The following is a 26332-nucleotide window of genomic DNA, read 5'->3' as shown; positions in this document are numbered from 1 at the left end:
GAACCCCAGGCCTGCTGGAGTTTCCTCAGCCCCTCTGCACACCAGCTCCTTTTAGGGACCCCGTCAGAACCTCCTCGCTTTACAGATAGCCGACTGAGGCTGGGAAGGGGCTCCCTGCTTTCTGGGGTCCAGATCCCTCACAGCTCAGCCCAGTCTCTCTTGGCACTCACTCACTTCCTTCTGGGAGCTAGGAGCTCCAGAACCTTTTATTATTATTATTGTTATTATTTTGCCAATGACAACTCAGTTTTGTGAATCTGCGTAGGAGATTTGGCTGAGCTGGAGGAAAACTGGCTGAGACTGGCTGTTGGTCTATTTTCCCTCCAGGCCTGAGGAGGGCAGGGGTGGGACACTCTTGGCCAATCGGAGGCCAAACCCTCAAACCTCTTGGCTTGGATCCACCCCACACTTCTGGAAGGTTCTGGGATTCTGGGGTTGCCTGAGTCCCGGAGCCTCCTCCCTCCATCCAGACCCTGTTTGGCATCCCTCGCTTGGAGGAGGGAGGGCAGACTAAGTCTGGTCTGTGCCCAAGCTGTCCAACTAGCTGGGGGCACTTTTCCATGGGGGGTGAGGGAGTGCTGCTCACTAGAGGGTAAAATGTTTCCCCACCTCCAGCCAGGCCACCTGCTGACAGAGCACCTGAAACCTGAAACCTGCTGGAGCCTCTCAGGCTCTTTGCCCTGTACCCTGGGGGTGGGAAGGCACCCAGTCTGTGACCCTATGCTCAGAGGAACAGTGCATGGAGGAGCTCCCCTCTTCTTAAACTTTCTTCTTATGTGATCCTCTTAAAAGGGCATCACAGCTTAAAATACCATGGGTCTGATTTATTCCAGAAGGTGACCAGATGAATGAGCGGGCCTGGGATGGGTGCGCCCAAGTAGCACCCAGGAGGGCTGATCCAGTCTGGGAATCAGGGAGGGCTTTCTGGAAAAGGAGGCCTCACAGCCAAGAAAGGGTAAGACCAAGTCTAGGGAAAGAGTATTCCAGGCAAATGGAATAGAACACACAAAGCCCCAGAACTGAGAACGGTCTGGAATGTTCCCAAGCATGGATCTAGCCGAGTCACCCCTCCCTCTGAGTGACCCCAACGGCTCCACTCAGGATAAAGTCCAAACACTTCTGTCAGCAGCTGTCTATTCAGTAATCATTCCTTCAGTCATTCAAAAACCCACTTCCACGCAGCTGAAGCTGAAAGGTGTCAAACAGACCCAACAGGGGGGATTGGGTGGAGGTGGTCAAGAAAGAAATAGTGTACCCTTGAACAACAATGGGGTTGGGCTGTGGCTCCCACCCGCTCGCCCAAGTCGAAAGCCTGAGTATAAATTTTGACTACCCCAAACTTAACCACAGTCCCCGATAGCAAAGCCGCTGGGGTCCCTCAGAGGGTGGGGTGACTCAGATCTATGCTTGAGGGGCTGATCTCAGCCCTCCCCTCCCCCCATTCCAAAATACAGGGGATAATCAAATCCTTCAGACCCTGATATCCACAGTTCAGCAAACTGACATTGGAGGGTGGTTAAAACCATGGATGTGGTGATCCTGGACCCGTGAGGAGGAAAAGACCCTCATAGAAGGGCAAGGGACAGTTCCAACCCAGGTTTTCTAGGGTCACCAGAGCCCACTATCATCTGCTTGGGAAAAGAACAGCTATGTCACAACTGGTTTCAGCGCTTTGATATCTCCTCCAGAGTCCAAAGCAACTTCTACAGCGTGGAAGAATCCTTACTGTGTCATGGCTCCCGGACCGACCGAGTAACTTTGGGCAAGTCACACCACTCCCAGCCTCCATTTATTCAGCTGTAAAATGGAGACAGTTGGTACCATTTACCTCAGAGATCATCGAGGGGTGAACCAAGTTCATGTAGCTATAATGTGTAAAGAAACTAAACGTTTCTGCTTATTTGAAAATGTTTCATAATAATCGAGGGAGGTGGGAAATTTGGCAGAAAGCGCTTGTGAAAATGTTTGCTCAATCATTAAACTGAATTATGATTTTTTAATAGCTGGGTTGAAAATAGTGTGCCTAGGAGGGAGAGGTGTCAATGTTAGCAGATAAATGCCTTTCATTAACAAATGTGGGACCCTCCCTGGTGGTGAACAGCGTGAAAGCACAGCAGGCGATGGCACTGGCACGTGAATCTATGTACCCATCCACTGCTGAGTGAGTGCCATCCCTGGCCAGGGAGCTGACCCACATGCTGGGGCAGACCTCTCCTGACCCTCCTGCTGCTCCCCTCAGCAGTGTATTTCAGTGCACTGCCTGTTCTGAGCACCATTCTGTCTCTGGTGAATCCTCTCACCTGCCTCCCACTCCACCTCAGGCCTGTACCCCAGATCTGTGTGCATAAATAAAATCTTTTAGAAAAAAATATGTGGGACACGGGACTGGGAACATTCATTTTAAAAATTATGAACATTAATAAGCGCATCATCTCCTTTCATTTTAACCTCAGACCCATCTGGCGAAGGAGGAGCTTTTATTAGGTGCACTTTTTTTTTTAATTAATTTATTTATTTGTGCATACAGAACTGGGGTACAGGCCAGAGGCTCAGGGGCGGTGAGAGGCTTCACCAGAGACAGAGTGGGGAGCAGAACAGGCAGATCTACGAAGTACACTGCTGAGGGGAGCAGCGGGCAGGTCAGGAGAGGTCTGTCGCGCCCTGGGGAAGTGGCTTCAGATTCTCAGTGCTGTGCTTTAACCCGCTGCGCCACCAGGGAGGGCCGAGGTGCACTTTTACAGTCGTGGAATTGAAGTTCCCAGAGGCGACCGAAGACTGAAATTAGAGCGAACGAGGAACTCCAGGCTGAACTGACTTACCGGGGTCACCAGCCCTTGCAGGAGAACCTCGTTGAAGTTTATCTGTCCCCACCAGCAGCCTGATTTTTTAGGCGGGGGGTGTGGGGGGATTGGGGGGAGGGAAGTCCTCCAAGCGTGGGCCCCGAGGCGGCCGCCCTGGATGTGGCTTCCGCCTTTGTCATTCTGCCTTCTGTAGGTGATTCGCTTACTTGGGTTCAGCCCCGCTCCTGCCGACGTCTAGAAGCCTGCACCCAATGGACGCCCGGAGGTTGGTCTCCCCAAAGCCGTCTCCTCCCCCTAATCCTGGAAGCTTACGTTAAACCGGCTCAGAGCCACGAGGCACGCTGGGGTGGTTCCCCCAGGGCTAGAAGCAGCCACGTTCCAGCATCCCGGGCCGCCGCCCTCCGCAGCCAGGGGCCTGATCCCCCTCTCCCAGGAGCTCCGTTTCCCAGCTCCCCAGACGCAAGCTCCCAGCCCTCGGATTCCAGGACCCAGGCCCCCTGGCCCCCTGCCTCCCGATTAGGCATCCCGGATCTGCGCCATCAGGAGCCAGCCTCAAGAAGACCTCTGGCGTGTGGGCGCCTTTAACCTGCCGGACCCCAAGTTCCGTCCTGAGAACTCCTGTATTCCCAATCCCCAAAGCCAAGAAACCGGTTCTCCCAGCTTTGGGGCGCCCGGGCACAAGCTGGAAGAGCGGAGTTGTGCCAGCGCCCAGCCGAAGGATCCCGGACACTCCCGCTTGCCAGCCGGGGAAGCGAGCGAGGCGCGGTGCGTCAAGACTCCGAGGAACTCCTCGAAGTTCCAGCCTCCAGGCTGTGGTGCTCGACTCCCACTTCGAAGGAACGTGGCGGGAAGGAGCCCCGAGCGTTTCCAGATTCCGGGCGCTGAGAAGTCCGCGCTTTCATCATGGTGGCCGAAGCACCTAGGGAAGCCCTCAAGGGCTTCGCGGCGGCGGAGCCCCCCGCCAACGGGGACCCAGTGCTAGTCTCGATGGAGGACCCCAGCGCGGCGGGAGGCGGCTGCTGCCGTTCCCGGGACCAGGTGCGCCGCTGCCTGCGGGCCAACCTGCTGGTGCTGCTGACGGTGGTGGCCGTAGCGGCGGGCGTGGCGCTGGGGCTGGGGGTGTCCGCGGCGGGCGACTCGCTCGCGCTGGACCCCGCGCGCCTGGCGGCCTTCGCCTTCCCCGGCGAGCTGCTGCTGCGCCTGCTGAAGATGATCATCCTGCCGCTGGTCATGTGCAGCCTGATCGGCGGCGCCGCCAGCCTGGACCCGAGCGCGCTCGGCCGACTGGGCGCCTGGGCGCTGCTCTTCTTCCTGGTCACCACGCTGATGGCTTCGGCGCTCGGCGTGGGATTAGCGCTGGTTCTGCAGCCGGGCACCGCCTTCAACGCCTCGATGGGGTCCGCAGGCAGTGGAGAAGAGGCCCCCACCAAGGAGGTGCTCGATTCATTCCTGGACCTTGTGAGGTGAGATCCCGCCCACGTGGTGGGGGATGGGAAGGGAGTGCTTTCGCTACGTGGACGAGAGGAGGCTCTGAGACCCCAGATCCGGGACATCCCCAGGGCTGTGGGAAAACTAAAGAGGGTGCTGGGGGTGGATAGGGGGGAGCTCTGCCCCTTAAGGGTTGGGGTGTTCACCATACGAACAGATGGCTGGGGAAAGAGGCTTCTAAATGTACGTATGGGAACCCCCCCCCCCCCATGAGGGAGATAGGTGAGAAAGTCTTAGTAGTAGAAGACAGTGCTATGCCTTGGGGGTCGTGTGTGGGCTGAGGGCGTAAGGGGCTCCAGAATGGGGCGAGGACCCTGACCGGTCTCCTTGGAAGGGGAGCTTTGAGTGGCTAAGGGACCCAGGATGCCGCTTTCGGGTAAAGTCTGGAGTCCAGGAATAGGGGTGTTGGGACCCCCGAGTAAGGCACTGAAGCTATTCTAGTGACCCCCACCTGACCTTCCTCACAGTTCCAGGGCTCCCCACCACATGGCACTTGCCCCACGGACATCGCCAGTTCTCTTCCACCTAGTTCAGCTGGCCCCAGGCTTCCTCTTTATAGGTTCCTGCCACCCCTGACTCTCCACCCCATTTCCTCCATCTCCCCCCATTATTCTGGCCTGAGGGGGCTGGTTAGAAAAGGAGGCCGATTCCCTTTTTAAAGAAGACTACCAGTGGGTGTACAAGGTTTTTGGGTGTCTCTTCTGACTCTGTGCCTCAGGGCAGAGGGAACTTCCTTGAAGTGGGCGTGAAGCGAGGGTGGGTGAGTCAGAATTGGGTTCTTGGGGCTCTACGGTGGGGCAGCTTGGGTGTCAGAAGCTGTGGGTGGGCCCCTTCTGGCCAGGGGAGATTAGCTGGGTCCTGGCCCAACCCTGTCTGGCCTGGGTGGGAACAGGCAGATCTGCAGACTGGCACACCCAGGGGTAGGCTGCTCCTGGAGTTAGCTCCCCGGCACCCCACCCTCCCACACCCTGTGCAGGCAAAATAGCTGCAACTTGACCTTGGCTAGCCCCTCAGAGCCACACAACTCCATGACCAGCTGACACATGGCCGGACACAGGCACGCAGAGCCCCAGCTTGTAACAGCTCACAAGTCGTGAACTTACACCAACTGTCTCACACTCACACACAGAGCACTGGCACCGTTTTGGCACCAACAGCTGCTCACCAGATGACCTGAGCATAGGGAAGACCCACATACTCACACCCTCGCCCCTACTTGGTCCACACTAGTGGTGCCCACCCGATGCCAACACCCTGAAAACAACCCACGTCGTTGGTGAGAGGGAGGAGGTGGAGAAGCCCAGTGGTTAGGAGTAGGCCGCCAGCTGGCTGGTTAGACCCCAGCTTCCGGCCTCGGTTTCCTGTTCTGTAAAGGAGGATCATGGCGTGGGGCCCTGGGGGCTGTGTGTGTGTGTGGGGTGTTGGGAGTTCATGTCTAGGGGGCGCTTGCTGTAGTACCAGTGGATGCACTTACTGCTCTCTCTGTCTCCTCAAGACGACAGGAAGTGATGTGTGACTGGGCTCTGGGGCACTGTCACACACGAGAGGTTGTGTTGGCACAGATGTACACGTGTGGCATCTTCCACCCTCTATCGCTGCTACGCTCAGCACACCCAGCTCTTCCCCGTGCCCTCCTACCCCCCCAACCCCACCCCGCCTCTAGCCCACCCGGAGAGTGGCTGATAGAAAACGCGCAGGGTATTAAGTTTGCTGCAGGGGTGGACTGCAGCCCCTGCACCTGCTGGCCTGGGGGTTCAGCTTTCCTTACCCTTCCCGGGCCTCGGAACAGCAGCCATCTGGGGGCCCAGAGGCCAGCTCAGACTCCCCACACCCTAAAAATGTGTGCAGGCCAGATCAACTCTGCCCGATGGAACCTGTCAGCGTCCCGGGTGCCAGCCACATTGGGGTGCCAACGTGACCTCCCAGAGGTCAACGGAACCTCCCACAGCCCTGACCTCCCCCTGTGGTGTCTAACAACCCCTCCTGTGTCTGTCTCTGCAGAAATATCTTCCCTTCCAACCTGGTGTCTGCAGCCTTCCGCTCAGTGAGTCCTCCCATGTTCCTGGGGGTGGCCAGGGAGGGAGACCGCCCGTTGCAGGCCTCAGCACCTCACCTTGGAAGGTGTCTGGGAAAAGCATGCCCATGTATTTACAGACCATCTTGCAGCATTCTTGGGTGACCCTGAAAGCTAATTTTCACCCTTTCTCCGCAGACAAGGCTCTATGGTTTCCAAACATTTCTGGGTTCCCGTTCTGTCTGTGTGACCCCGGGCCGGTGGCTTTACCTCTCTGAGCCTTGGTTTCTGACTCTGGAAAGTGGGGGCATGAGTAGTCCTTCCTCATTGAGGTTGCCAACCAGATGGAATAAGATTTAAGGGATGCCTAGGTCACTCTGAGCTTTGTGGGTTCTAGTACTAGGTGGGGGAGCCTCTGTGAAATGGACCCTGATGCTCCCCAATTCTCCCTGTAGTACTCCACCTCCTATGAAGAGAAAGAGATCAGCGGAAAGTTGGTGAAGGTGAGAGCTGGGGAAGGGCCGTAGGGGCCTCACCCCCACTTTGTGTTTTTTGATTTGTCCCCACGCCCCCACCAGCCCCCAGATGTGTCTGTCTTCAATCTTCCAGAATTGGTGTGGAATTTGATTGACACTCTCTGCAGCCCCCCAGTCTCTGGCTTTCTGGTCATCTGCCCCCTCTTGTCCCACCCTACAACCCTCCTTGGCCAGGTGCTTTTTCTCCCTTTCCCCCACCCCATCTCGCCTGGCCTCTTGGCCCGTCCGCCCGTCCTTCTGCCTAAATTCTGCCCCAGGAACCCCAGCTCCTTAGTGTAGCCCGGGGCCCCTGCCAGCCTCATCTTGAGGTTCTGCCCCACTCATTCCTTCTGGCCATAGTGGATTTCTTTCTGCTCTTTCATAGGCCCATGTTGTTCTCCTTTCTAGGCTCTTGGGTGTTTTCTCTCTCTAGAAAATTCTGCTGCCGCTTTTTTTCGGTTTTACCTTTCTTGTTCTTTCTGTGCTCTTTGGAATCAGCCCCTTTCTACCCTCCCCAAACTAGAGTACCCTCTTAATTTCCATATTCCCTTGCCGTCCCCCCATTACAGCCTTGCCCATTCTGGGTGCTCCCTGGCCACAAGCCTGTTTCCCCTGGACCTGGCTTGGGAGCCTTGGGAAGAAGAGATGAGGTGTCTTATTTCTCTGGCTCCCACCAGTACCCCGAACTGAACCTCAGTGACTATGCAGGTTGACAGTTACCTCTCCCCTGCCCCATCTGTTTCCTGCTCAAAGGTGCCCATAGAAACAGAGGTGGAGAGCATGAACATCCTGGGCCTGGTGGTGTTCGCCATTGTCTTTGGTGTGGCCCTGCGGAAGCTGGGGCCGGAGGGCGAGCTGCTCATACGTTTCTTCAATTCCTTCAATGATGCCACCATGGTGCTGGTCTCCTGGATCATGTGGTGAGTGGGGGTTGGGCCAGAGGCCGTGGGAGTAGGAGATAGGGTTGCCCTCCTGCTCTTTGGAAATGGCATCAACCATTTCTCTGCTGTGTGGCTTGGGGCAAGTGCTTTACCCTCTCTGTGCAACAGTTTCCTCATCTGTGAAATGAGGACAGTGCTGTATCCTGTGAACGCTCAGACTGATGCCGGCACCTTCAGATCTTACTGGAAGACACTAAAAGCCATGGCCACATGTGGCTTAGTTTGAGAGATTGAGAAGTGAACAGACATTTGCCTTTGGCTCGGGGGTCTAAAATAGTGCCCACTTGACCAGGCGAGAAAATAACAAAAATAATGAACAACCATATACTAGAGACATTTTGCGGGGGTGGAGTGGGGAATGGGATCAAAACCAGGGGGCGGGGGGGGGAGGGTAGTGCGCGGGATTTTGGTGATGGCACACGGGTGACATGGTGATGGGAAACCCGCGGGGATTACAATTGAGATGGAAAAAAAAATGTACAAAATGATGTAAAAATAAACTGTTAAAAAATAGTGCCCACTTGAGAGGGCGATCATGAAGATTAAAGCACTTGGAAGGTGTTTTAAATGCCTGACACCTTCCCTGAATATGAGCCGCAGTTATGATCATGATGAGTTTTATTAAATGACCCCTGCTAATAGGAAATGTGCACAAGACTCTGGCTTCCATCTGTGCTCCTTCTCCAGCGCCTTCTCCGCCTGATACTCAGGACCCAGCCTGCATCTCAGGCTTACACCCTGGGCCCTCATTCCGAGGCAGCGGACATCAGAAGCTGCTGTGCCTTGATGGCTAAAGGCGCTTTGCCAGAGACCGAATGGGGCGGGCGAGAGCAGCTGCTGTCGGGGTTGCTTCGGCGGTCTTGGGGCTACAAGACCTAAGTTAGATAGCCCTTCTGTGCCTCAGACCCTCTCTGTGGAGGAGGGGCTTGATAGCACCGGGCACACATGAGGTAATGCAGGTACAGTTCTCAGGATGGAGCCTGACCTGTTACATGCCTACAGTAAACAGTAATAGCTAATATTTATCTAGTCCTTTGCTTTTATAACTTCTGGCACATCTCACCTGGCAGAACTTGGGCAGGGGCCCAAACCGGGCCGCAGAGGGGGCTGGGAAGTGGCACCTTTCTCCTGTTACCCAGTGAGAAGGGGTTTGTTCACAAGTAAGCGTCCCGCTCAAGCAGTCAGTGAAGCCATGGGCAGCAGCACCCCCTGGGATCTTTACTCCCAGAGAGGCCCCTAATAAACCCAGAAGTTTATAGATCACTTATTGTGTACAGAAAGCTTTCAACTCCTTTCAGCTGGCGTCTCACCTCAGCCCCCAGCATTTTTCTCAGGGTGGTGACATCGCCACCCCTGTTTTACAGGCTGATTTGATTTTGTTTCGTGAGCGTCAGCTGTGAGATGCTGGTTGGCGCTCCTGCCTGGGCTGGGTCAACACATGGTGGTGATCAAGGAGTCCACACAACCGACACCCGTCGTGCCTGGGAATTGTTATAAAGACTCGAGCAAGGACTTTTTCTCCTCTGTCGGTTTAAGCACAGGAGCGTTCTGACTAGCCCCCGACGTTAATGACGGCGGGTTCAGGCGGAATCTGAACCCAGGCATTCAGGGGCTGAGGAAGGCCGCCTGCGGGGCTCCCCACCCTGCCTCCAAGGGGCAAGCCATGGCAGGCCTGGTGGAGGAGCTGGCTGAGGTTCAGTGCAGGCCGGGGGGGGGGCACCTCTGAGGCCGGGGCAGCTGGAAAGGGGCGCCCCTGTGAAGCCGGGCGCCTGGCCCAGGGGCGCAAGGCACAGGCTGTTGTCTCCTGGGTCCGCAGGTATGCCCCAGTGGGCATCTTGTTCCTGGTGGCCAGCAAGATTGTGGAGATGGAGGACGTGAAGCTGCTCTTCACCAGCCTCGGCAAGTACATCCTGTGCTGCCTGCTGGGCCACGCCATCCACGGGCTCGTGGTGCTGCCTCTCATCTACTTCCTGTTCACCCGCAAAAACCCCTACCACTTCTTGTGGGGCATCACCACAGCGCTGGCCACGGCCTTCGGGACCTCTTCCAGGTGAGCTGAGCTGGCCGTGGCAGGTGTCTGAAGACCCCTGAGATGTCCGGGACGCTGGACTTAGATCCCCTCCCTCCGAAATTTAGGCGAGTGCGTTAGATGTCCCCTCTCCTCCTGACACGACCCTCCTCCCTGCTAGGCCTAGCCCGGGGTGGGGGACCCTGGATCTCCACCTGGATCCAACCTCATGAAACCCCAGCCTTCTGGGAAGGAACAGGCCCTGCTCCCTCAGAACCCTGCCTTTTCCACAGCAGCACCCCCAGAAAGGTAGTAATTCTTGGCTGAGGTCTGTTGTTGGCCATGCAGGGAGGGGGGTATCAGAGAGGTCTCTGACACTTTCAAAGTAGGTACGAATTTTCCCATGTATTTTGAGGAGTAGCTGTCAGTAAGTCCCCCAGGGTGTCCCGGACTTTACGTTTGGAATGCCTGCATTCTGGGGGCACCCTCGAGCCCCTGGGCTCGGGAAAGGGAAGGCTGTGGAGAACTAGGGAGGCCTGGGTGTGTGGGAGAGAGGCTAGGTAGGGGTCAGGGCCTAAGAGGGTGGACAGTCTGCTTGGGTGGCCTGGGCACATGGGTGGGACTAGACTGCGGGGCAGAGCTCAGCTATGGGGTGATGGAGATCCAGGAGGCTGTGGGGTCCAGGCCGCCCAGGTGTTATGGGTGTGGCTTGAGAACAAGCAGGACTTAGTGAGACCAGGTCTAAGGGACAGCGAACAGCGCCCTGTCGAGGCTGCGTGGGGTGCTGTGGGCGTGGTTTGAGTGGTGGGCGGGGCCCTCGGGCCGGCGGTGCCAGCTCCCTGAGAGCTGCGGTGCTCACAGCTCCGCCACGCTGCCGCTGATGATGAAGTGCGTAGAGGAGAGGAACGGTGTCACCAAGCACATCAGCCGCTTCATCCTCCCCATCGGCGCCACGGTCAACATGGACGGCGCGGCGCTCTTCCAGTGCGTGGCCGCCGTGTTCATCGCGCAGCTCAACAAGCGGTCCCTGGACTTCGTGAACATCATCACGATCCTGTGAGTGGGTTGGGTACGACTACTCGCTTGACCTTCCCCAGAGAGTGGACACAGGCCGAGGGACGGGGCTCGCTGGCAGCCTCTCCCAGCACAGGGCCTCTTCCTGACTGCTCTCCTGTCCCCCAGGGTCACGGCCACCGCATCCAGCGTGGGCGCTGCGGGCATCCCGGCTGGAGGCGTCCTCACCTTGGCCATCATCCTTGAGGCGGTCAACCTGCCCGTTCACTACATCTCCTTGATCCTGGCGGTGGACTGGCTGGTGTAAGTGTGGGTTGATTTAAGGGGGCCCCAGGGGGGAGGGGATGAGTAAGAGCTTCTGGAACCAAGGGAGTGTGTGTATGTGTGTGTGTGTGTGTGTGTGTGTGTTTTATTCCTCCACTTTTGTTAAAAAAATTTAAGTAACTTTGTAGTATAGCATAAGATTCAGGTGTGCATTGCCGAGAACTAGCATGATTTTACTATATTGAAGAGATGGGGAGATCCTGAGTGTTCTGGGGAGAAGAATGCCCTGAACTAGGGCTTAGTATTTCAGGGGAGAGGAGTATGGTTTTCTGGCTCCAAAAAGAGTGACAGATGGCTCTGAGAATCCAGAAGGAACCTGTCTTGTGTTTTTTGGGAGAAAGAATCACTTAGGGTTCAGGGAAGAGGGATAGGATGGAATGCTTTGGGATTCCAGAGGAAAGAAGAGAGGAGGTGTAGGGGGTTTTGGGGTTTGAGTTGAAGAGAGATCTTTGAGGGACTAAGAGGAAGGGTCATATGGGTTCTGGGAAGATGGAGGGAAGAAGTGGGTCTAGGGATACAACGGGAACGAAATGGACGGAAGTGAAGGAATGGTGGCGTGAAGGAGGGTGTGATGGGTGCTTCAAGATTCTGGAATGAGAGAAGGGGGGGCCCTGACCCCTCTCATTCACCTCTCTGTCACCCCTACCCCCTCAGCGACCGATCCTGTACCGTCCTCAACGTGGAAGGTGACGCCTTTGGGGCGGGCCTCCTCCAGAATTACGTGGACCGTTCAAACTCACAGAGCTCTGTGCCCGAATTGATCCAGGTGAAGAGTGAGACGCCCCTGGCTCCACTGGCAGCCTCTCCTGAGGAGGGGAACCCCCTCCTCAAATACCATCCAGGACCTGCTGGGAATGCTGACCCTTGTGAGAAAGAATCAGTCATGTAAACTCCAGGGGGGACCTTCCCTGCCCCAACGGAAACACATCAGGATCATGTGAGATGGATAAAAGGACAAACGTGACGTGACCCTGGGATCACTGCCCAGAGCCTCAGGAGCAAGAGGCTGCTGATCCCCTCCCCAACATCAGACCTGGAAGGTGTCGCTGCCGGAGATGTATGTGTACCAATGTGTACAGGTGTGTCTCCCCAGACCTTCCCGGTCCTCAGCTGCTGTCCCCATCCAAGATTAGGAAACAGCAAGATGGAGAAACAGTGCCTGGGAGCCTGCCATCTTGGGCACGGGCCTCAAGTCTCAACGGGTCAGCCGCTGAGATTCTTCCCTTTTTGAGACAATGGCTTTCAGCGTGGAGCAGCTCCTTTGCCGGTCGTTTTTGGTGGTGCCTGTCTCTGATGTGTGTGCATGGGTTGTAGGACTGTCCACGGTACATCCCGTCCTGGCCCCAGGCCCCCTCCGTCCCCTCCTAGTCACAGAAACTCCCCTGGGAACTAATCGGGGCGGAGGCGAATGGGGTAAATTTTGCCGTCTCTACACTACACTAGACACTTTCAGCAATGAAATGACCAAGCTGTCTAATCAGACCTTTGTGAGAATTTGACTAAAAGCACTCGCCACACAGGAAAATAAAAACGCATGACAAATTTGGACTTTTTCGAAGTAAAATGTCCGTTCATCGAAAGGCACCCTTGAGGTGCCACAGCCCTTGCCTTTAGAATGGCAACAAGAAAGACGGCCCATACTTGGGGTCACCAGCTCTTAGACATCGTAGAATTTTGCTGTGAATTTTTCTGTGTTTTGCGGAGCAGTAGTCTGTACTCTACCTGGTTCCAGCTGGACCCTCTGGTACTTTGCCTACAGGACCAAATAGAGAGGCCTGCGGATGGGGGTGGGCAGGGAGGGACTTGGTGAGTGGGCGGGGCTTGGGCCAAGAGCCATTGGCTTGTGGGGGGGGCCTTCTGCAAAGGCCCTGGGGGCGGCGGGGGGGCGGGCCAGGGCTTGCCTGGTGGGTGGGGCTTCAGCCCGGTGTGATGGGCTGTGTGGGCAGGTAACACCAACTCCTTTCCGCGTGTGGAAAGAACTTTCCGTTCACTTTGGGAAACCATTGGGCGGTTTCTTGCAGGTTAAAGTGTACATATACTATACCTATTCCTGGGTATTTGCCCAGGAGAAATGTAAACTGCTCACACAAAAACCAGTAGTCAAATATTTACAGCTGCTTTCTTCACAGTTGCTAGAATTTGGAAACAAATCAGTTGAATAATTCTTTATGGGATGGGACAGTATTCAGCTATAAAGTATTGATCTATTCAATTTGGCATAGACAGTATTTTCAGTAAAGGAAGTGGGAAGCAGTTCTGACTTTCGGTTTGGTTTATAGGAAGGCCTGGAACAGGTAGAGGGTGAGAACTCTGAAGGTGGTGACCTGTGGGGGCGCTTGGACAGGGTTTGAGAGACCTGTGATGCAGCCAGTGTTCTTCTTTTTTAGATTTGTAATTTACTTTTAAAAAAGATTTTATTTATGCATAGAAGAACTGGGGTGTAGGCCAGAGGTATGGGGTGCGAGGATTCACCAGAGAGAGTAGGGAGCAGAACAGGCAGATGTACTGAAATCCACTTCTGAGGGGAGCTGCGGGGAGAAATGAGAGGTCTGCTGCGCCATGTGGGTCACTTCCAGGGCCGGGGACTGAACTCGCACTGAAGTGGCTGTGTCCAGCTTTCAGTCCTGCGCCCCAACCCATTGCACCACCAGGGAGGGCCCTAAGCTCATGTTTTTAACCCAAACTTTGTGATTTAATAAAACCCTGCTGTGGGGCTGTTCTGAGTCCTTGTGAGTTGGGGATGTGGACACTATTGGCGGCTCATCTGTTCTAGTGGGATGTGTTCACTAAACATAGATATTATCTCCCCTTATTCTCTGTAGATCGAGGTGTAGACTTGCCAGATGCCCGGAGGCACCAGCAATTTGGATCCAGTTATAGATGGTGCCTGAGTTATCCGTGACATCTAGGTTTATTTAGTTACAGCCTGTGGTCACTGCCGTGTGGAAGGGAAGTGTAATTCATACCTGGTTCTGTGCAGATTGTGTATTGCACACAGACATGGCCACCAGTGGGCTCATTCCACTAAGGAAGTACAGTTGACCCTTGAAAATAGGCATGAGGGCTCTCCCTGATGGCACAGTGGGTTAAAGCACCACATTATGAAGCTTTCCAAAGCCACTGCAGCACAAGTTCGATCCCAGGTCAGGGAGTGACCCACATGGCATGGCAGACCTCTCTTGACCCTCCCTGCTGCTCCCCTCAGCAGTGTATTTCAGTATACCTGCCTGCTCTGCTCCCCACTCTGTCTCTGGTGAATCCTCTCACCATCACACCTCTGGCCTGGACCCCATTTCGGTTTCACTTAAACTTGTAAATAGTGAAAACTTTCAGTGCCTATTAATACAGTCCACTCCTGTAGATATTTTCTCTTTCTTGTGACTTTCTATTTTTTGAAGATATTCTTCCCCACCACAACCCTGTGTCCCCTTTACTCCCTTCCCTCCCTCTCTTATTCTTTCCCTCTCCCTTGTTAACTACAGAGCTCCCAAGATGTTCTTTTTTAAAGATTTATTTATGCATATAAGGATGAAGGTACAGGCCAGAGGTGTGGGGGATGAGAGGACTCACCAGAGACAGAGAGGGGAGCAGAACAGGAAGATGTGCTGAAATCCACTGCTCAGGGGAGCAGCGGGGAGACAGAAGAGGTCTGCTGCACCCTGTGGGTCCCTCCCTTGGTGGGGATCGAATTCAAGCTGTAGTCGCAATAGCGCTGAGACTTACTCCCTGGGTCACCAGGGAAGCACTGTGATTTTCTCAATCAGATCTCTCTTCTAGTTTATTGTAAGCATACAATATATAATACATTTGTCCAAATATGTGTTCATTGACTATAAGGCAGGTAGTTAAAATTGGGGGGAGCCAAGTTATATGGGAATTTTCTTTTTTTTAAATTTGTTAATTGCTTATTTGTCAAGAGAACCCCAGTATTCATGATTCATAGTTCAGAAACACAGGTCACTGACAAACTTCCATGGAAGTCAAGCCAAAGAAATTAATTTTTAGAAAGATTTTATTTATTTATGCGCACAAGCACTGGGGTACAGGACAGAGGTGTGGGGGATGAGAGGATTCACCAGAGATAGAGAGGGGAGCAGACAGGCAGACCGACTGGAATCCACTGCTGAGGGGAGCAGCAGGTGGGTCAGGAGAGGTCTGCTGTGCCATGTGGGATTGAACTTGTGCTACAGTGGCTGGTGATAGCTTCAGAGTGCTACACTTTAACCTATTGTGCCACCAGGGACGGCCCCCAAGGAAATTCTTTATGTTCCAAGATCACTCTGCTTCTGAAAGCTCTCAGCCTTCCTCAACTCCTGAAGAAAAACAAATTTTTTTTATAATTTTAATACCAATTGAAACAAAATTGCAGCTTCTTGAAGAAGCATCTGTTCTTGCTGGCTTGTACCTGCCCTAGAACTTGACCTTGGCCTGCTGTCAAGCCTTGTGTTTAAGAGCAGGATTTTCAAAGACATCCTGGTTGATGACAGTTCCGTCCTGGGGCTATCCAGAGTGCCTTATGGGCTTGAGGTAACTAGTTATAAACTTACACAAATCGCTTGATCTTTGACCTTTGGGTGATTTGTCCTTGTTCCTGGCCACGGTCACCTTTCCGGGATAGCTATCAACTCCAGCCACCAGAGCGCTGGAGCCAGGAGCTGTAGTCGATGTTCTTCACAACAACCCTCTGTGTCTGGAGGAGTGTCCAGCCAGGACCAGCACTGGTTCCCAGGGCTCAGGAACTTGCCCGCTTCAGCATAAGCACTCAGGTCTACAGCTTTTAAAAAGGGGCCTCCAACCCCTTGGAATCATTTCTGTAGGAGTCCGTGTGATTCTTCTTCCTTGGTTCAGCCACAGCAAATTACAGGCTTACACAAAGCTGCAGCCTCCGGGAAAACAATGAATGTTCCGATAATAAGAAATTGCAGACGCTGGGCCAGAAGGCCGGTCTCTGAGCTTTGGACAAAACCCTAGAAGCTATGGTGCTGCTATTGCAAGTGTCCTTCTGTGTTGAAGGTGAAATGGAGAATGGATTTTTGACTGCAGGAGGTTAGCGCCCCAATCCCTTCTGGTTCAAAGGTCACTGTTATTGGTGTTTTCAATGCACTCTCATCTCAGAACCCCAGGTGGGTTGTTATATAGGTGTTGGGATATTTTGATTCTATTTGGAGAAATAGGTTGGGATTAAAAAAAATTATTTATTTGTGCATCCAAGAACTAGTGTACAGGCCAGAGGTGCAGGGAGTGAGAGGATTCACCAGAGAGAGAGTGGGGAGCAGAACAGGTGGATTCACTGAAACACTGCTGAGGGGGGCTGGAGAGCACCCAGCAGGACAGGGATCCAACTCATGCCGCAGATAGATTCACAGATGAGACTTACTCCCTTGTGCCGCCAGGGAGGCCCCTCCCCGTCTTGATCTCCTTCCTCCCTTCTCCATGCTTTCTCTCGCTTCTCCCTGCTCAGTTGCACCCTTCCTTGGGGTGGGGCAGGAAACCTGGAACCTTCCCTTTCCCCGGGAACCACCCCTTTGCAGACACTTGAGTGCCCCCTTCTCCATTTCCCAGCGCTCCTTTGAGCCCCTGTGCCACTTCCCAACCCAGGCAACCACTGATTTGCTTTTGATCACCATGATTCATGGAGTCCTTTCTAGAATGTCACGGTCGCGAATCATGCAGTAGGTTGCTTTTTGCATCCTCTGCCCTTTTATGTAGCCCTGTGCTTTGGGGATTTAGTCAGGCTTTTGCACATGCAAGCAGCTCGCTTTTTTTTTTTTTTTCTTTTTAATCACAGAGTATTCCATTGTGTGGAACCACACCATTTATTTATCCATTCACTTGCCCTTGGATGTCAGGTGGTTTCCAGTGAGGTGCTATCCTAGGTGAACAGGAATTGACACGCTTTTGTCATAGCAGACTGCTAATGTCCTGGGGGTGACTGGCGTATGAGTTACTGCTTGGTGAAGGAGTCAGTCCCCCTTCCCACTGGGTCCAGGGTTCACCCTGGGAGCAAGTCAGGAGGGTGGATACAGAAGGCTCCTGGCAGTCCCTTTACCAGTGGACCCTAGTCCATTTAATGTTTTCTTTTTTTAAAGATTTATTTATGCTTACAGAACCGGGGTGCAGGCCAGAGGTGCAGGGGCGGTGGGAGGATTCACTAGAGACAGTGGGGAGCAAAACAGGCAGATTGACAAAGTACACTGCTGAGGGGAGCAGCGCGCGGGTCAGGAGAGGTCTGCTGCACCATGTGGTCACCTCCGGGGCTGGGGATTGAACTTGCACTGAAGTGGCTACAGCCAGCTGGCAATGCTGCACTTTAACCCTTTCTTTAAAAAAACAAAAACAATTTATTTATTTAATCATACAGAAACTGGGGTACAGGCCACAGATGCAGAGACAGAGTGGGGAACAGAACAGGTGGATCTACTGAAATATACTGCTGAGGCGAGTAGCAGGTGGGTCAGGAGCGCCTGCTGCTCCATGTGGGTCAGTCCCTGGCCGGGGATCGAACTCACACTGCAATGGCTGCGGATAGCTTCATAGTGCTGTGCATTAATACGTTGTGCCAACTAGGGAGGCCCCATTTAATGTTTTCTTACTGACGTGGCCGACCTGGCCACACGGGCTCCCTGATGGGTTGGATGTCAGCTCTGGGAAATTTCCTGAAATGAAGTTCAGGGATAGTAGAACCCACCTGCCCATGGCTTTGGGAATAATCTATTGCCATGACTGTAAGCAAAAAGGAGAAATAAAAGGGTAGTGAGGGATATTCCGCACTTCATTATATGCATGCCCGAGGGGCCACCGCCTTGAGGAGGCATCACAGAAGGGTGTCTGATTACCAAGAGCAATGCAAAAAGGGATTTTCTGAAATTGTTGACAACCCTTGGCCAAGTTTCAAGCAAAAACAGAATACAAACCTCCTTCCTTTTACTTCCTGGAAGATTCAGAGCCTGTTAGGCCCTACAAGAAGGGCTTTGTGTTGGCATGAGAGCCAGGTTCTGGGCTCAGAACATTCTTAACTAGGTTTTTCACCTCCAAGTAAGGCTAAAACGCAGTTGGTATGCATCAGTGGGTGGGCTGGTCGTTAGAATGTCAGAACACTTCTGTCTGCCTGGTTAATAGTATGAGAGGGAGGGGGCCGAAACACCTTCGTTTCGTCATATGTCGTTTCCTTAGAACATGGATAAGAAAAGCAGACCCCGGCAGACACTGACAGTGATGTTATCTGCGGAGCTGACTTTGTTGCCATTTCGCCTGAAGTCAGTTTCTAAGAACTGACTGACATTCAGTGAGGACATACCGTTATTGAGAGAGAAAGCAGTAAAATTCAGTAACTGTTCAACATTAAACTTATGTTAATGTAGTATGAAGGCCTGTCATTTCATAATTTAGATGATAATGGATATTGAATATACAAAAGTACCAGGCTGGACTATAAGCACTAGAAAAGGTTTTAATGTAATCACTGGGAGCTCAGGAACAGAGAAGAGAGGATTAAACCCCCAGACACGATAGTCGATGTGAAGTCATTTAAGAGTTCTCTGAATGAGAAGTTGCTAGAAGCATTTGAGGTGGTTCCCTTATCAAATCATAGCCAAGGCAGGTATATGTGTGTATGTAAATCACACCAACAATTTTTGAATAAAACAAGATATTAGACCGAAAATGATTTGAGCTTGGTAAACAACTTGGACACATATATAGAGAGAGGATTTTAATTAGAGAATCAAAGAGATATTTAAATTATTTTATTTAAAAATTGATGCATATATTGATTTATATATTATATTAATTTATATTACCGTTCCAGTTGCAAGACATTTTGAACACCACCCATCCCTGGTGAATGTCAAGTGAGACCTTTTCAAACGATCTGGGACAAGGGCCAGTGCTTAGTGGTGCCCGGTGCCCTGCATGGCATAAGATGGCTCCACCCTGGGCCATGCCTTCCGAGAGCCAAGAGGATGTCCCATCACAGTGGTAACCCAAATCACCCCTGTGTGCTTCTAGAATGTTCCATGGGAACGCAATAGTGTCTTTGGGAGCCATTTGCAGGCTCAGTGGTTGAAAGCAGAGGCTCGGTTATAAGAAGTTGGACTTTGGGTGTCTAAGCCTCAGAGCATCAGGGCAAATTTCTGTCCCCTTGTGGGTCTGTGAGGATGCGTCCTCCGCTTCCTCCTCCTGAGGGTTTTACACTTCTGCAATATCATCAACTCCTCCCCCGCCCAAATCCATAGGTTCAGAGAGGCAACCATTTGCCTAAGATCACAAGACAGGAGCAGACCCATCTCTGACCTAGGACCCCTTTACCCACGTGGGGTGTGTGGCTCACTACCCCCACTTCATAGGTGTAGAAAGCAGAGTCTGGGCAGGCAGCCCACGTTCACCAAGGAAGTGGCAGCTCTGGATTTGAGCCTGTGCTTTTTTTTTTTTAAACAGGTGGGGAGCTGGGGGACAAGTCGTTGGGATCAGGCAGGTAAACAAAAACCTCTATATATAAGATTCAAATCAAATAAGTTAAGCCTCACTATAATATACAGACAGCAGTAGTACCTGTGTGTAACTTATAAATAAGGACACGCCTGAAAGGTCATGTCCAAACAGCTACTTGCCTCACTTCCTCCCATCCACTCTCACTTGTGGCCCCAAGGGGCAGGGGGCTGCAGCTTAGTGTGGCATTGCAAAGCCCCCCTCAGAAGCTCTGAGCAAAAAGGAGCAAGGCAACAGCCACTTCCTAAGCTGCCTGACCTGGGGCAGGTGACGATCCTTTTCCTTATCTGAAATGAAATCCTAGCACCTTTCACCTGCGAGGATGGTGAGACTCCCAGGATGGCGCCTTGTACACAGTAGGTGCTTGGCAAGTGTGAGCTGAGACCAGGCTTCCCCTCAACCTCCTCGCCAGGCAGAGAACTAGAATGAGGTAACAGTTCATAAGGAGAGGCGCCAGGGCAGCCCTAGTGATTAACCGCAGCATGCACCTCGCTTGGGGGCTCGGGGGAAGGGAGTAGCTTTCTGCAAGAGGGAGATAGTTAGCATGTGCTGCCCGGCACAGGGGCGCCCTCTAGTGGCGGGTGCAATCCCAGCAGCCACTGGACTGAAGCGGAAGTCACTTCAGATCCTTGGTTCTGTCTGTCCTCCCTTCTCTTGAATGTCCTTCTTGGTCAATTCCTCCACATGCCCACCGCCGACACACAGACCCCAAAAGACAAAGGCTAGCTCCCCTTGACGGGCTGTTCCCCTGGCCCCAGATATGGGGGTATAGGGTTCAACCGCTCCCCGCCAAACTCAGGAGTGCAGGGTTGGGGTACTCCGGGTTCTCGATGACCCCGGGGCCGAATTTGAGCTCCAGGAAGCGGCGGTAGTTGTTAGGTGCCTGTGCCATGAAACCAGCAAAGGGCAGAGGCACCAGAGGCTGCAGGAAGTGTTCGGGGAACTCAACATCCTGCCGGTGGTCCAGCCACGTGTCCTTGGTCATGACCCCATTGCGCGGGTAGAAGGGCCACAGGTCCACGTGCAGGTGGTTGCTCTCGCTGTACTGCACGCGGAAGAAATCGCCCTCCACCGCCTTTTCCCACACAAAGCCGCGCTCGTCCACCACGGAGCCCGCCTCGGCTCCCCGCAGCTGCTCACAGTTGCCCACATCCTCCAGGTAGATGCCCAGGTCCACGTCGTAGTCCCACGGGATGATGTCCCCGTGGCGGGCCGCCCCCAGCAGCGAGCCGCCCTCCAGCCAGTAGCGCACTCCCGCCGCCTCCAGCACGCCCACCACGTAGCGCGCCGTCTCCCGCAGCGCGCGCAGGCAGCACGGGGGCGCCCAGCGCTGCTCGTACAGGTAGGCAGGTGTGTCGCCCACCACTGTGCCGAAGCAGCGCGCGGTTTCCTTGCTGCAGCCGAACCACTCCAGCCGCCCGCCCTCCCAGCTCACCAGGCGGATGCCCAGCGCCCGGAGCAGCGCCACCCGCCGCGCGCGCCCTTCGCGCTCGGCCTTCCAGCGTGCGTGGGCTGTGGTCAGCGGGGGCTGGTGCGCCGCGGCGAAGGGCAGGTCCAGCAGCTGCACGGCCCAGCCGCGAAGGGCGGTCTGCAGGAAGAGGCTGGTGCCCACAGGCCGGGCCAGGGGCGCCGAGAGGTTGAAGAGGTCCCGGGCACGCAGGAGCACGACTGCGTCTCCTTCCAGAGCATCGCAGCGGGGCGCAGTGGGTGCCGGACCATACCGGGCCGTCCACTCCCGTAGGCTGACGTTTAGGGCCAGGCACCGCGCAGGGTTGGCGGAGGCCACCGGGGCGGCCACCAGGCGTGGGCCTCCTGCCCGGAGAATCTCCACCATGCGCTCCAGCTGGCCCGGACCATCGACTCTTGTGCCATCCGGCACTAGAGCCACGAACTCGGTGGTCACGTAGGTCTCTGGGCGCGAGGCCGCGGCGGGCCGGTCTAGGGCGGGCTGGAGCAGCGCCAGCCGGACGTTGGGGAGGCGTGGCAGGGCCAGGGGCGGGTAGGGGAGCACGTCGGCCGCCACCACCACTGGCTGGGCGGGGTCCTGCTGCAGGAGCGAGTCCACCAGCTCCGGCACCGCGTTATCGAAGGCCTCGAATTCTCGCACCAGGACGGTGACACGGGGGCCGGCGGCAGATCCGCGGCGCAGGCCTCGTGCCCGGGAGCTCCTGGGCTGGTGCTGCAGCCACGAGACATAGAAGAAAACCAGGAGGTTGAGGGCGATGGCGGCTACCAAGGCAGCCTGGCAGCGAGTGAGCCGCATGGAGTCGAAGTCAGACCCTGGCAGGGCCTCCAGGGCATCCTGGGGGGAATGAAGCAAAGGCTGGGACCGGTTGCCACGAACCCCCACCTGTGGTCAGTCTTGCCTCGCGGCCAGCCCTTTGCCTGTTTGGTTTTGGCCAACTTTCCCCTCCTCCAGGAAGCCTTCCCAGACCTCCTAGACTGGGCCAGGCACATCTTCACCTGTGCTCACCCGCTCCCCAGCCCCCCATGGACTGTGAGGCCCATGAGGCAGGTTGGGTGGTGGGTCCCAGCGCCACCCAACACTGTATGTACAAATTAAGGGCTCAGTACACTTCAATCGACTGAATCACCTCCAGCCTGTGGAGTCCCACCTCATTCAGGTTCAGCTCCAATTATAAGTGCCTCACCGGCACTGCCCGGCCCAAAGTGCGCCTTCCGCACCAGCCCCTGCACCCCCCTTGGCACCGGCTCTAGGGTGAGGCTGAATCTGGCCCCCAGCCTTCCTAGCTACCTCCTCCTGCCTTCCTCCAGACCCTGTGGCATCTCTTTCCTAATGTTCTACCAGGTTGTTTTGGCTTGCAAGAAAAGCTGGAAATGTTTTCTGGAGTCAAAGTTATCCCAACTTTTAATGTTGGCCACATTTATTTCGAAATGCAGCAGTTTAAGCGATAGCGGCAGAAAGCAGAATGGTGCTTGCTGTGAGGAGGGGAGGTGGGGCACTGGGGTCTTGGGCAGTTCCTGGTAGATTGTTTGCACGACTTAATGCCACTGAACTACACACTTAAAAAGAAAATGTTTGCCTTGTGTATTTTATCACAATGAAGTATTGGTTCCCCTTCCCCGGCTCACCACCCAAGCCGCCGCCAGGTGGCGCTGTGCCCCGGCGCCAGCCCAGCGAGGATTTGGCAGGCCTCCAGCACGGGCGGTGTAACTAACTCTGGCAGCCGAACGGATACTCAAAATAAAGTTCCCCGCGGGGATTTTCACAGATGTCTGCCTCTCCCAGACAGGGGGACATCAGAGGCCCAGTTAATCTTCCTATTTCTTAAATACTTCTGACCCTTCCTCCACATTCCCACAGCTCCCCCTTAATCCTGGTCCACCCAGGTACCCAGCCAGCCTCCCCAGGAGCCAGAGCCAGCGTCTCCTGACCAAATATCCTCCTCATGGCAGCCAGAGAGCTTCATAAAGCACATATCTGAGCTCTCCCTCCATGCTCAGAACCTGCCATGGCTCTCTAGTGCCCTGGGGAGGAAGTTCCAGTTTCTTACATCCGACAGGCTTGGAGTGACCTGGCTCTGGCCCACCCACCAGTCCAACCCCAGCTCCTGCCTGAGCCACCCAGTCTTTTCCTCAAACGGGTCTTATTTCTAAGCCTTAGCACACTGTGTTCCATCTAGAAGATCTCTTCCTTTCGAACATCTCTTCTCCCAATACCTCTTTTCTGGAGAACTACTGATGTTTCAGACCTCCACTCAATGACCCCTCCTCCAGGAAGCCTTCCCTGCACCAGGGTTAGGTCAAAAAGTCTCTTTTGGACTCTCCAAATCTCCAGGCATCCCCATGCCAGCCCTGTCTATTCTGGTTCAGTGCTGTCTGCCCCATTCTATGACCAGGGGTGGGGAGAGACAGCGGTCTCTTGCATGGCAGGGCACTGACAATGGCTGCAGAAACCAGTGAGGGCCAGAGCGAGCTTTCCAGGTTTCATAAAGCCCTCTCAGGCCCAGGAGCAGGCCCTGCCCACGGCCGCGAGCCTGGGGCCCTGCCTCCATTCTCTCTGGCCAGGAATGCCTGCCCTTCACCCACCCCAGTGCGTCTGACCCTTGTCTGACTCTAGCTAGACAGCACCAAAGAATCTGAATGGAGACATCTTCATCCTAAATCTGGTGATGGCTGCCTGACCCTGAGTGGGTCCCTGCTCCTTCTTTTGTGGAAGCACTAGAGTGCCAGTCTCCATTCCAGGCACCGGGGACACAGCAGTGGGTCAGTCAACACCCCTGATCTCACAGGGCTCCCATTGGGGTGGGGCAAGGGAGGCCTTTGGAACTATAGAATCTCTAGGGTCTTAATGAATGCAGAATCTTAGGATTAGGCACAAAGGAGCAAAAAGGTGATGTGCTGATGGGTTCAGAATCTCCTGAAAATTCTAAGACTGTCTTCCTGTTCCACCTTCACCCCATACGATCTGTTCATCTGTTCCCCACTCGCCTCCCAGAGGGATCCTGTTAAAATTCAAGTTTGATTGTGCCTACCTCTACCTAAACCCTTTCAGGGTTCATAACTCAAAGGCAAAGCCAAGGGCAAAGCCAAAGTCACCCAAAAGGCCCCATGGCACCCCCCTGCACTCTCCTGAGTGGTCTCCTCAGCTATGACCACATAGGCCTCCGAATACCACTGGCAGAGGCTGCCAGTGACCCAGACGTCACTAAGTGACGCTGACGCTGGCTCTGGCACGCTCCAGACACGGTACTGCCCGCCCCTCTGGCCGGGTGCCTCCCTGGCGGCTTTTTGGTCTCTGTTCACCTGTCCACAGAGGCCTTTCTCCGGGCTCCTGCTTCATAATCCGCCCTCTTGCTCCACGCACTGCTGTGCCCGGCCCTGCGTCCTCTCGTTTTCCCGTAGCTCCCTTTCCCCTGTCCCTGCTGTCTGCTGGTTCCTGGCTCTGTGCAGGAGCGCAGCTCAGAGAAACTAGCGCACGGCAGTCAATACAGAGCAAGGCCTGAAGTGACCCGTTTGTCCCGATGGGGCCCCTGACTCAAGCAGCAGATGCAGGGTTCTCCGCCTCTCCACCGTGGCTCTGGGACAAGAGGTACTCAGCCAGAGAGAACAGAAACTGGATCCTCAGAAACCAGCAGGTGTGAGGGCCAGGTAAGGAGGTGCCCCTGCTGGGCAAAAGGGATCTTCTAGTGCCTGACAAGGTCCTGGGCTTCTGTAACTGCGAAAGGCGGAAGCCCCCTCTCTCAGGCAAGGGGATGATGCAAGGAAAGTTGATGGAGCTTCTGGATCATGTGTTCCAGCAACAGTTCTGGCAGCTTAGGATGTGCCAGGGCCCGCTCGAAGCACTTTACAACCTGTGTAATCTTCATGTTATGACCACACATGGGGAAACTGAGGCACAGAGCAGTGAAGGCACTCGTTCAAGGTCACACAGCTGGGAAGTGGTGGGCCCAGGAGCTGGTAAATCAACACCCTCTGTCTCTCTTTGGTCCTAACCTGACAGGTTACTTTCAAAGCTGAATCTGGCACATTCACTGATTAATTCAACAAAGACGGTTACTGTGTCATTGTGCCTGGCTGTGTTCTAGAGACACAGGATGAATGGGCATTGGCCCTGGCACTGGGCAGGCCCTCCAGAGGTGGCGGCTGCGAACCGCACAAACACCTCACAGATAGGGCACGAAACCCACAGCGGGGTGCTACAGACAGAGGAAGGTGGCCAGGGAAGGAAAGGAAGTTAAATCAGGCCTTCTTTGTCTTTGTGAATGCAGTGACACAGAAGGACTCCTTACCTCCTAGGTAGCTGGCTGGGGGAGCTCTGGAGGGGCAGTGCCAGCCCAGCTCAGGGGCAGTGCTGCGGGAAGGAAAACCAGAAAATCCCAAATCAGCCAATTTTGCATAATAGAGCACAACGTCATCTTACAACAAAAGTGGCAACGAAGTCAGAGAATCATTCTCTGCTGTCCCAGAAGCTGGGGCACCACCTGGAGCCTCTCTGGAGAGGGTGGGAAGGATGTCAGTTATCATTACCAACCCAACCCTCTCTATCAATGTGTCCAGAAAGGTAGGGTGAGAGTGACAGAAGCTGTTACCATGACAACCCTTCCCTAGACACACTCCATCCTGAGACAATGCTAAAACATTCCCATCTTGGTGGGCCTGGTTCCTGCCGTCACTGGAAGGGGGACCCCCACATCACCATAGTAACCAGGACTTAGCCTTGCCTATTTTTCACCTCCCTGGGGAGGGTCTAGGTCCGGTAACCATAGCAACTACTCAGCAGAGCATCTCTTCTAAATAAAAACACCTGGTTGGTTTGGTCCATGGACCTCCCAAGAAGGGAAAGGAGGGGATGGTTACCATGGTAATGCCAACTGGGTGGTGAGGGGGGAGGGTTAGGAAAGAGGTCCCGTTTCTCTTGGCCACCCTTGTCCTTGGGCCCTTTCTACCTGAGCGCTAAGTGCGATTGCCATAGTAACCAGGAGGGTAGGGGCAGGAGGACCACCAGGGACCTAGGTTACCTTGGCAACCTCCTCCAGGCTCCAGGACAGGAGAGGCTTGGGGCCCCATAATCACCAAGGTGGAGTAGAGGAGGAGTCTAAGAGGGGTGTCAGTTTTTTTTTTGGGGGGGGGGTTTACCAGGACGACCGACCAGGGCCAGGAATCAGGGAGAATGAGGGGCCACTGCTGAAATAACCCGCGGTGGTCGCCCTCTCTGTCAAAACATGACAGTGACTGTCGAAGAGTGGTAGTGGGGTGTGGAGCCGGTTAGACTCTTT

The 26332-nt window shown here is 54.5% G+C and overlaps 2 protein-coding genes across 3 annotated transcripts; one reads left to right on the top strand and one right to left on the bottom strand.

Annotated features, from left to right (window-relative positions):
• Positions 1–2981: 2981 nt before the first annotated feature.
• Positions 2982–12642, top strand: SLC1A5 (solute carrier family 1 (neutral amino acid transporter), member 5). Of its 2 annotated transcripts, XM_004694227.2 has the most exons (8): positions 2982–4264; positions 6291–6333; positions 6759–6806; positions 7572–7738; positions 9576–9809; positions 10629–10823; positions 10950–11084; positions 11760–12642. In XM_004694227.2, the coding sequence occupies exons 1-8, from the start codon at positions 3705–3707 to the stop codon at positions 11992–11994; spliced, it is 1617 nt and encodes a 538-aa protein (XP_004694284.1). In that variant the 5' UTR covers positions 2982–3704; the 3' UTR covers positions 11995–12642. The 2 variants fall into 2 exon arrangements, with proteins under 2 accessions (XP_004694284.1, XP_012589261.1); XM_012733807.1 differs by lacking the exons at positions 6291–6333; positions 6759–6806 and having other exon boundaries at positions 4192–4264.
• A 6193-nt stretch (positions 12643–18835) lies between these two features.
• On the bottom strand, positions 18836–26159 carry FKRP (fukutin related protein). The gene is made up of 2 exons (XM_012733819.1): positions 25346–26159; positions 18836–21894 (listed from the first exon to the last, which is right to left on the bottom strand). The coding sequence occupies exon 2, from the start codon at positions 21853–21855 to the stop codon at positions 20368–20370; it is 1488 nt and encodes a 495-aa protein (XP_012589273.1). The 5' UTR covers positions 21856–21894; positions 25346–26159; the 3' UTR covers positions 18836–20367.
• Between the last annotated feature and the right edge of the window lie 173 nt (positions 26160–26332).

The sequence above is a fragment of the Condylura cristata genome, unplaced genomic scaffold (genome assembly GCF_000260355.1).
Source record: "Condylura cristata isolate star-nosed mole 26May11 unplaced genomic scaffold, ConCri1.0 scaffold00041, whole genome shotgun sequence".
Lineage (NCBI taxonomy): Eukaryota > Metazoa > Chordata > Mammalia > Eulipotyphla > Talpidae > Condylura > Condylura cristata.
The sequence above is the reverse complement of the archived record's forward strand: the minus strand, read 5'-3'. Positions and strand labels throughout refer to the sequence as shown.

Excerpts from the sequence above, each read along its gene's own strand:
- SLC1A5 (XM_004694227.2), top strand. The coding sequence starts at position 3,705 with ATGGTGGCCGAAGCACCTAGGGAAGCCCTCAAGGGCTTCGCGGCGGCG. Across the intron at positions 4,265-6,290 it reads TCATTCCTGGACCTTGTGAG|AAATATCTTCCCTTCCAACC; the intron begins GTGAGATCCCGC and ends CTGTCTCTGCAG. Across the intron at positions 6,334-6,758 it reads TGTCTGCAGCCTTCCGCTCA|TACTCCACCTCCTATGAAGA; the intron begins GTGAGTCCTCCC and ends TTCTCCCTGTAG.
- FKRP (XM_012733819.1), bottom strand. The coding sequence starts at position 21,855 with ATGCGGCTCACTCGCTGCCAGGCTGCCTTGGTAGCCGCCATCGCCCTC.